This window comes from Solanum lycopersicum, chromosome 3 (assembly GCF_036512215.1).
Source record: "Solanum lycopersicum chromosome 3, SLM_r2.1".
Lineage (NCBI taxonomy): Eukaryota > Viridiplantae > Streptophyta > Magnoliopsida > Solanales > Solanaceae > Solanum > Solanum lycopersicum.
The window spans coordinates 64,433,257-64,443,123 of record NC_090802.1 but is presented as its reverse complement, the minus strand read 5'-3'; the positions used below and the strand labels follow the sequence as shown (position 1 = coordinate 64,443,123).

The 9,867-nt window shown below is 35.2% G+C and overlaps 2 protein-coding genes across 2 annotated transcripts; one reads left to right on the top strand and one right to left on the bottom strand.

Moving 5' to 3' along the window:
- Positions 1-420: 420 nt before the first annotated feature.
- Positions 421-3,191, top strand: LOC101246411 (tubulin beta-3 chain). Its single transcript, XM_004235730.5, has 3 exons — positions 421-925; positions 1,061-1,330; positions 1,591-3,191. Exons 1-3 carry the CDS (start codon positions 532-534, stop codon positions 2,256-2,258), a joined length of 1,332 nt encoding a protein of 443 aa, XP_004235778.1. The 5' UTR covers positions 421-531; the 3' UTR covers positions 2,259-3,191.
- On the bottom strand, positions 2,894-8,474 carry LOC543681 (phosphoethanolamine N-methyltransferase). Its single transcript, NM_001247620.1, has 12 exons — positions 8,354-8,474; positions 8,150-8,265; positions 7,064-7,201; positions 6,718-6,855; positions 5,784-5,927; positions 5,099-5,209; positions 4,866-5,007; positions 4,079-4,359; positions 3,562-3,723; positions 3,411-3,464; positions 3,249-3,323; positions 2,894-3,154 (listed from the first exon to the last, which is right to left on the bottom strand). The coding sequence occupies exons 1-12, from the start codon at positions 8,367-8,369 to the stop codon at positions 3,056-3,058; spliced, it is 1,476 nt and encodes a 491-aa protein (NP_001234549.1). The 5' UTR covers positions 8,370-8,474; the 3' UTR covers positions 2,894-3,055.
- Positions 8,475-9,867: the final 1,393 nt, after the last annotated feature.

Genomic DNA, 9,867 nt, shown 5'->3' with positions numbered 1-9,867 from the left:
TTCACATAATTATTGAAGCACCAACAACAAATTAAACTTTCATTATTATAGAAAATAAGATTAAATCCTTCTATTTTTAATTAAAGATTTTCAATTTACATTGAGCAAATACATTTGGTGCTAATTTTAATTAATCTAACTACTCCATCTATCACAATTTATGTAATATTAAACACTATCAACATGTCATGTATATTGAATCCTACTTATAAAGTCCTCGAAACAAAAATATCTTTTGTGAACATTACAAATTCTTTTCGTATTTCATAAAATTGTATATTCAATTAAACTAAAACACGTAGATATATATATTAGTAACGGACGGCACATCTCAAGAGAAAAAGTCACAAATGGCAAAGTTTGGTCATGAGAGGCCACACACAAAATATCGATTGTTATATTTCAACAGGACGGACACTTCTTAACCGTTGGATCAAACCAATGAAAACTTGATCATTATTTGTATATAAGGTCCTGAATATCTATCGATTCAAATTACTAAAAATTTGTGTGAAAAAAAATAAATTGAAAATGCGTGAGATTCTTCATATTCAAGCAGGACAATGTGGGAATCAAATCGGATCAAAATTCTGGGAAGTTGTATGTGACGAACACGGGATTGATCCAACTGGAAAATACTGTGGAGATTCAGAATTGCAGCTTGAAAGAGTTAATGTTTATTACAATGAAACTGGGAATGGACGTTACGTGCCACGGGCAGTTCTCATGGACCTTGAACCTGGTACTATGGACAGCATCAAATCAGGTCCATTTGGTCAGATTTTTCGCCCTGATAACTATGTTTTCGGACAATCTGGTGCTGGAAATAATTGGGCGAAAGGACATTATACTGAGGGTGCTGAACTTATTGACTCTGTTCTTGATGTTGTTCGAAAAGAAGCTGAAAACTCCGATTGCTTACAAGGTTAATGAAGCAACTATTTGATCCTTCATATCCTTATTGTTAACTCTCATACTCAAAAGTAAATTTGAACTTGTTCTCTTAGAAAAAAAATCTACTTTTGTTATTTTTATGATAACACGAGAAATGTGAATACAGGATTTCAGGTGTGTCACTCACTTGGAGGAGGGACAGGATCAGGAATGGGGACACTGTTGATATCAAAGATCAGAGAAGAATATCCAGACAGAATGATGCTTACCTTCTCTGTTTTCCCATCTCCAAAAGTCTCAGACACAGTGGTTGAGCCTTACAATGCTACACTTTCTGTCCATCAACTTGTTGAAAATGCTGATGAGTGTATGGTTCTTGATAATGAAGCTCTCTATGACATCTGCTTCAGGACTCTCAAACTATCCACACCAAGTTGTAAGAACATGATTAATATCCGGTCATTGAACTTTATTCACTATAGTAAAGTCACAAAAACTATATTTAAGTAACTTAATTTACAACAAAGTCTATCTATCAAGGTGACTTCTAGTGGGAGCATCGGATTGCCTTATTTTCTTTCTGGTTATAGTGAGGACAGTTCAGTTATTTTAGTATGAAACAAGATAATTTTGTGACTTTACTGTTACAGAAGAGAATAGTCGGTTCTAATTCATCTGTTTTGTTGTTGTGATCAGTTGGAGACCTGAATCACCTGATTTCAGCAACAATGAGTGGTGTGACATGTTGCTTGCGATTCCCTGGCCAGCTGAATTCTGATCTTCGAAAACTAGCTGTGAACTTAATCCCTTTCCCAAGGCTTCATTTTTTTATGGTTGGATTCGCGCCTCTAACATCAAGAGGATCTCAGCAATATCGAGCACTTACAGTCCCTGAACTGACGCAACAAATGTGGGATTCCAAGAACATGATGTGTGCTGCTGATCCAAGACACGGCCGTTACCTCACAGCATCAGCATTGTTTAGAGGCAAAATGAGCACAAAAGAAGTTGATGAGCAAATGATGAATGTGCAGAACAAGAACTCTTCCTATTTTGTGGAATGGATTCCGAACAATGTCAAATCCAGTGTTTGTGACATACCACCTAGAGGGCTTTCGATATCTTCAACATTTATTGGGAATTCAACTTCAATTCAAGAAATGTTTAGGAGAGTGAGTGAGCAGTTCACTGCAATGTTTAGGAGAAAGGCATTTTTGCATTGGTACACTGGAGAAGGGATGGATGAAATGGAATTTACTGAAGCAGAGAGTAATATGAATGATCTTGTGGCAGAGTATCAGCAGTATCAAGATGCCACAGCTGAAGAAAACAGTGATTATGAAGATGAAACTGGAGAAGATTAAAGGTGTTCGACCAATCTGCTATTACGTATGTTACGTGCTGCTGTGAACCTGAAACTCCACTAGATTTATGTTTTCTCTACTATATTTGTACTGTGTTTATGCATTTCTGATACTGTGAACCTCTTACCTATTTACTACTTTTGTTCATTCAAAAGGTGTTAATGGCAAGAACACAATGTATTGTATCCTTGTCATGACTTTGTACCTTAAAGGATTCTACTCTAGTGAGTAGAATTTGATCGCAAAATTTACCTGATATATGTTGAAGACACTTCTTAAGTTTGTGTGCTCGCATATGTTAATTCAAAACAAATAGTGAGTACACAACTTTCTGCAAAGAATTTCCTTCTAAATGAATTGGATCATGTCACATGATAATTACTTCTCCATCCTCCCTTTAGTGTCAAAGAAAGGGGTGCTTGCAACACTATCAATAGCTTTAATCTAACAATGAAAAGTAACTTTGTAAGATAATAAGTATTAGTTGAATGATCAGCAGGCACGCATAGAGAAAGCTGACAATTCCCAACTCGCACAACACTAGTTAAACATGGTGTGACAGAACAAATGCACAACACATGATGAAATATGAAACTCATAAAGAATGCGACGTGCATCAAAATCTAAAGGAATAATGACAGCAAATGAAGAACAAATTTGTCCAAGATGAGGGAAGAGTATGCTAGTAATATCTTTTATCCCTAAATCCCTGGTAAAACAATTATTACATAGAACTGGAAGAAATGTTCATACTCTAGTATATAAATGGAAATAGATCCACCACACGTTTGGATAAATCATTTCTTCTTGGCAATGAACAAGCCCCACCTCTGCTCACCAGATGAACTCCTGATTAGCTTGGACTTCCAACCTCCAACTATTTCATTATAGTCTTGCTGTAATATTTTAAAATAAGAAAATCAATCCACAAAAGATGAGAAAAATTAAAAGATACAAATTACAAAGTGTATCATATAATGAAGCACTCACTTCAGAGAACTCATGGATAAAAGATTCTCTTTCCTTCTCCACAGTATCTAACTCCTTTTGCAGAACCTTAATGAACTGCAATGCAAGTGCAGAAATTAGGTCTGTATCAATATATTACTAGCCTTGCAGATCAGTTTAAGACAAGATCTGTAAATTACATACCTGTTCAGTACGATCCTCGGCCACAACTTCATGAAAACCCGCATCTCTGAGCATCTATATGAACGGCACAAGTAAAATTCAAAGAAGCAGTCAAACAATAAACACGAGGCAAAAAAGAGGAGAGGGCCTGTTACATGGAATGAGTATATACCTGCCCATATGCTTCAACATCATGTAAATCATACCCCCTTTGCTTAATATAACCTTCGAATTCTTTTGATGCTGGTCCAGCTCTTTTGCAGTAATCACTTATAAGAACTTTGCCTCCTGGTCTCAGCCACTTGTAGAAAGATCTGAACAGTGCAGGTTTGTCCTGACATCACACCATTGAAACAACAAACTATAAAGATATTGACTTCAACAGTGAACGGTTTACGGACAAAGTGAGGGATAATTTGGGTGGTGTAAGGTCCTTCCATCACTAAGGAAAAAAAATTAGCAAAATAAATTGATTTCAAAAGAGTTGTAAGATGACCAAGAAGATGAGATGACATGACATTGTGCCTAAGTTGACTGCAGAAGAATACATACAGAAAGGACAACTTCTACCACAGAAATTGCAATTAAGTACTTGGTATAACAATTGAAGAAAGAACCAAGTGGAATGAAAATAAGTAGAATAAAGAAGATAATTAGTTGAAAAAGATTTAGAAACTCTGGTGAATTACCTGGATGTGAAGGATAGTATCCCGACTGTATATGACATCAAATGTACAATCAGGATATGTTTTCTTGGTGCAATCAGCAACCTCAAATTCAACAGCACACTTGAGACCAATAGCACGCTCAAGAGCAAAAGATATCATGTTGATAGACAGGTCAATGCCAACAACATGAACATCATACTTTTCAGCCATGTAGAAGTTACCTCCTCCAATGCCACAGCCAACATCAAGGACTTTTTGGCCACGCTGAAGATCCAACATGGCTACAAATTCTTTTGTAGTTTCTGCTCAATAACAAGTACAGCTCAGAAACTAAATGATTGGAAAAGAACAAAATAACATTGCATCAAGAGAGAAGACACACTTGCAAGCAGATATCCCCACAGTACCAAGTGCACACTCTGCATAAGTCCTCACCACAATTACAGTGAAACAAAAGAAACTTAGCAAGTATAACCTTGAGAGTCTAAGGGCCATTTTTTCAATAAGGTAAGGGCTTAAGGTCTAAGGAAATTATTGGAGAACCAATAAATAGGGGTTGAAATTCATGGAACCTCTGGACACTCAAAGGTTTATTGGGTTCTCCCATTTAAGTTAAATGGTGAAGGCATCTATGGAAACAAAGTTTTTGTCTTGTGCCAAACGCATGGTTGGTTTATAGACATAGATCTAGTCTCTAGTATGATGAATGAAAGTTGTATTATCTCCCACTGGTAGTCCCAAGATTGTAAAACACGTATTTACAATCCCTCTACAGTAAACAAGACAACATGCAATCTGAGAGGCATACCAAGTCCTCCTGTGCTAACAAAACCTTGTCCAAAGACTCGTTCATAGCGTAGTATGCCACTACACTTGTACTGAACAGTATCCAAGAAACGCTGAAATTCCATGTCATCCTTAGAAGTAACCTTCTGCCACGTCCAGCAAATCTGCAAGGTGCAAGCAGCAACAAAACAGTGATTAGATAGTCAGGTTAATATCAAAATAACTAAAGGGTTCATGAGGTAAGCATAATTCTACCTGATTTTGATTCTTTTTGTTCTTCACATAAGCTCCAATGCACTTGCAACCAGCAAGAGAAAGTTCAAATGATTTTCCATCACCAGCATTTACGTGACATTCTCTGAAAACCTGTATTTGACAGCTATTTTCAGTACTTACTATACTTTCTTAGTAACAATTGAGAATGGGGCCAGCTATGTCCGGTGACTACTGATTGACGCATCAACTCAACTTATTCCCAAAGTGACTACTGACAAATGCATCGTTTCAAATTATTCATATTTCCATTGTGTAAAGATAGGTTTTTTGGTTAAATTATCTTATAGAAAGAGTGGTAATTTATAGTGCACGATAAAGTTTCAAAGCACTTCATCTTTTTGGTCTGGTAGAGTTCCAGAGCACTTTATGACAGAGAGGTGATCACTTAAGAAAACAGTATCAAACTCCAGAGAAAAGAAAATGCCTTATCTAGGGTTTACCAAAGAGAACCACTTAACTGGCAAAGAAAAAAGGACAGGAAATATACACAGAACTGTGAAAAGAAGTTACTACATGAAGACAGATAGTAGGTAAACACAGTAACATACTTCATACTTCAGCACTGTGTTGAATTAAATTTCAAGGATATAATAAATTTTCTTTTAATATGCAGCTCCCATAACATAATGTGGGACAAGAAAACAGTTGAAAGCAAAGTTTAGACCTTTGTATAAAAGCTAGGGTCTCGATAGTGGGTTGGGTTGTTCTTTCGCTTGTGGTCTCCTGATTGATGGAAGCATGACTCTCTGAAAAATATGTGACCACCGACTTTCAACCATATAACCATTCTCTCAACAAGAGCCTTAACCTGCAGCAAGGGTAGAAACGAGTTCAAATGTTTAAGTCACAAAAAAGTACAGCAATTCAAATCAGACAAAGGTATGGTGAGTGAGGAAGATCTCATACATAGACATTTTGGCAGCAAGCTACAAAGAGTGAGAAATATTTCTAACAGTTGTTACACCAGTAAGCTAACACCCATAATGGTCGCTGATATCTACAGGTAAGTAAATCATATGAAGTACACTGGTTGAAAAATAATATTAAAAGCTGATATTTAGTACAAAGCATATCATTCCAATTATAGTTGTCGAAGAGGTGCTCAAATTATAGATTGCCATATAGGGCTGAAAGCAATGTTTTCAACCTAAATCCATTGTGGAAATAAAGGTTAAATTCGTATTACATTAAGTTTTTATTTTCAACGATGCTGCTGTAAATCATGTTCTTGCAAAGAAAATGCTTCATTTTATTGAGGATCTTAGTCTGTCACTAAGTGAAAAACAAATTAGTTTAAACATGTGTGTGTGACATAGTTTAACTATTTTCCTGTATATTTTAAGCTTTGCCTAACCGTGATCATCTCTCCACACCACCACTAAAATAGTCTTTTAAAGGAAAATGCTTTAAATACTCAAAAGTAACCAACCAACATGATGAATATTAGCTAATATAGTAACTGTCTCATAGCCAGTCTTGCATAAATCTATATCCAAATTTGACACATTTAACTGGCGATTCGTTCTTTGTGTAGAATATAGATGCAACTACAATGATTTTCTATGTGGAAGATGAGGCAAATAAAAGAGAGAATTTACCTCTTCATCAGAAAGATACATCAGTAGCCAGTTAGAAAATATCAAGTCCACCGATTCCGGTGAAAAAATCAAATTCGGGGAAGTCACATCAGCACACATGAACTTGACATTCTTATAGTGCCCATTTATGTTTTCATTCTGCAAGGAAGCACATTAAAAGATAAGGATATGCACAAATATATTCTATGAGTTTATCAGTACTTATCAATTATGAAGAAATGACAAATGAATCTTCTAGACTAGTTCTTTTCTTTTCATCTTAGTCATTAGTAACCCTCCTCATTGACAGCACATGTCGGATGGAGACAGAAAATGCAAATATCTTAAGGGTAAAACAACTGAAAACCTTCTTAATTGCGCCTTCAATAAAGTCCAATGCTATAAGCTGTCCAGCTTTCTGGGCTAATTCACCAGTGAATCGGCCAATACCTGCACCCAGTTCCAACACAGTTTTTCCTTCATACGGCGGAAGCAGAGAGAGCACCTATATGACCATCCAAAAGTTTCAAATTTCGGGGAGATAGGTAAATTGTCTTACATGTAATCATGCCAACTCACAAAACAAACCAATTAGACCGTCTAGTTCGGCATCAAAATTAAGAACTAAAAAGTACCAATTCCTTCTCAAAGCAGAAAACAGATTCAATGAACTCAAAGAGGTTGGACCTCCAAAGAGGAGAGGCTGTAGTACATCAGTCTAACTAATGACCAAAACCCCCATACACTAGAATCTCAACCCTAGTTAGTGAATTTCACAACCAACTAATTTACATACCGAATGCTGGATCAGGAATACAGCTAGATATTAGCATTTAACAAAGACAATATATACATAGAAAACATCTGGGAAATGCCCAGAAAATTACGAGTTGAAGATAGCTTCAGTGTCAATCATAGTAAATATTTTAATAATTTAGTGCATGTGTCAGTCCCAGCTCCATCAGTCACTAGGAACCGATGACATTACTGAGTATGATTATTCTACATTGTCTTTAATCCTAAAAAAGAGCTGATGTTTGATTCTCAGTCTTCACCAACAACAATCCCTTGTGTCTGAATCTTATAGACGTAGATGGAACCATTTTAAATCTGAACCAGATATGTGTGGAAGACGTAGATGGAACCATTTTAAATCTGAACCAGATATGTGTGGATTTTAACTCATCGAGTAAACAAGTATTTGGTTATCAAACAGTAATTCCATATTAACGGATATGTTGTACGACTTAGATACCAATAACACTTTCGAAACAAAATTAAGCATTGTAGCTCCTTTTAAAATTTTGACAAAAGAAAAGGCTATACTCTAAAATGGGATATGAATGAAAATGACATGCACAGTAGTGAGTAATTCTTAAACAATACGATCTATACATCCAAGCGAGATTAAGCTAATATTGGACATGACTATATCATAGAATGAATCATATACCTCAGGTCTCTCTTCTTTGTCGAGATCCGCTGCTTTAGAGTCGAGCATCATGGCCTCGACAGTGAGTTCCGCAGTGTGCTCAATCCAATAACTCTTTTGAACCTCACGCTCTTGTCCTAGACGCCACATGATTTCACAATCAAAACCGTTCAATTCAAACAAAGTACGTAAGATAATAACAGATGACTGATAGTCTCTACATACCTGAAGCAGCAGCCATGGTTGATTGATGATAAGAGAAATGTGATGTGATGATTTGGAATGTTTGAAGAAGAGAATGTTGATTGGGAATTAGTATATGGTAGAGAAATAAATTGCTAGAAACCCTCTATGGCAAGACGAGATCTAGAGAAGCTCCTGGATCTACGGTTATTGTTTCTACCTTTCTGCTGCATCAATCAGCTAGAAGTGAAATTTGTTTTGTTTTTGTGAAAAAAAAAATGCAATCGAAACGAAATGGCAATGAAAATGGGAAAACAGGGGACTGACTATCAATGAGTTGATATTACAGAAAGAGAGAGAATCCCAGAGACGTTAATTTGGGGTGGCTGCTGAAGCCGTGAAGGAGAAGGTGGATATGATATAATCACAAATAGACCGTGAAGTCACAATTATTATTTATTTATTTCATTTTTAAAAAATTATTTTTTATTTATTTTTCATTTAGTGTTTCGTATTCTATTACTCTTTTCGTTTCTAAAAGAATAACTATATTTTCTTTTAGTCTGTTTGAGAAAGAATATATTTTTTTTGCAACACTTTATCTTTAATTTTTCACTTGATATTGGTATGTTTAAGACCACAAGTTTAAAGGGTAATTTTGATACATTTGACATAACTTTAAATTAGAACACCAAGATTAAAAAGTCTTTTTTTTTCTTCAACTCCGTTCCAAGTCAAATTAGGCCAATCTTTTTTAAACCGAGGAAGTATTAAATTTGAATAGCACACAGGTTATTTTTGGGTGTGTTGAAGTTTTATTACTCCATCAAAAGAAATGTTGGTAGTTAGAAATTTTATTTCAAATGTTCAAAAATTAATATGTATGCATAAAAATTAATTGATATATCATACATTACTTGTTATAATTTTCTATATACTAATGGTTAATTGAATGTGTTTTGTATGTATGTATTAATTTTGTTAGATATATATTTGCAAAATAAATTATTCTGTGTATCTTTTATTATTAAGTACAAAAAAAAATTAAGATAAAAAGTATATTTGAATAATACAAACGATTATGATAAAGCAAAAGATGACAATTTTAAAGTTGCTATGACAAATGTTGTGAAAAAAATATATTCTATAGAAATATTAACTTTCTTAAAAAAATAAGAAAAATAATTTTCCTAATAATATACGAAAAGTTTTAGTTTCATTAGTGACGTTTCATGTACATTATCTCATCCCCCATTACCAAATGCCTTCCGCCAAACCCATGTCACCCCAAGCCCTCACTCCTACCACATTCCGACTCCATACTATTTCACTAAATTACATATAAATGCTTTTCGAATAATTTTTCGTATAAAAAATAACAACGGGCCTACAAGTAGGAGTATGTAACATGAGGGGGCAAAAGTAGCCCAATAATAATCAGGCCCAAGATCGGAACTTACTGGGCCATTGGGCTCTTACAAACTCAAAATCCATTTCTAAAGCCTGAGGAGTGAAAACTGAAGCTGTGATTTTATGATATACAATGCAGTTGGCAA

Bases quoted from the DNA above. Each gene is read 5' to 3' on its own strand.
- LOC101246411 (XM_004235730.5), top strand. From the start codon at position 532: ATGCGTGAGATTCTTCATATTCAAGCAGGACAATGTGGGAATCAAATC. The intron at 926-1,060 runs GTTAATGAAGCA...ATGTGAATACAG, and splicing joins AAACTCCGATTGCTTACAAG to GATTTCAGGTGTGTCACTCA. The intron at 1,331-1,590 runs GTAAGAACATGA...TGTTGTGATCAG, and splicing joins CAAACTATCCACACCAAGTT to TTGGAGACCTGAATCACCTG.
- LOC543681 (NM_001247620.1), bottom strand. The intron at 5,210-5,783 runs GTCTAAACTTTG...TGTCAAATACAG, and splicing joins ACCCTAGCTTTTATACAAAG to GTTTTCAGAGAATGTCACGT. The intron at 3,724-4,078 runs GTAATTCACCAG...GTGTGATGTCAG, and splicing joins ATACTATCCTTCACATCCAG to GACAAACCTGCACTGTTCAG.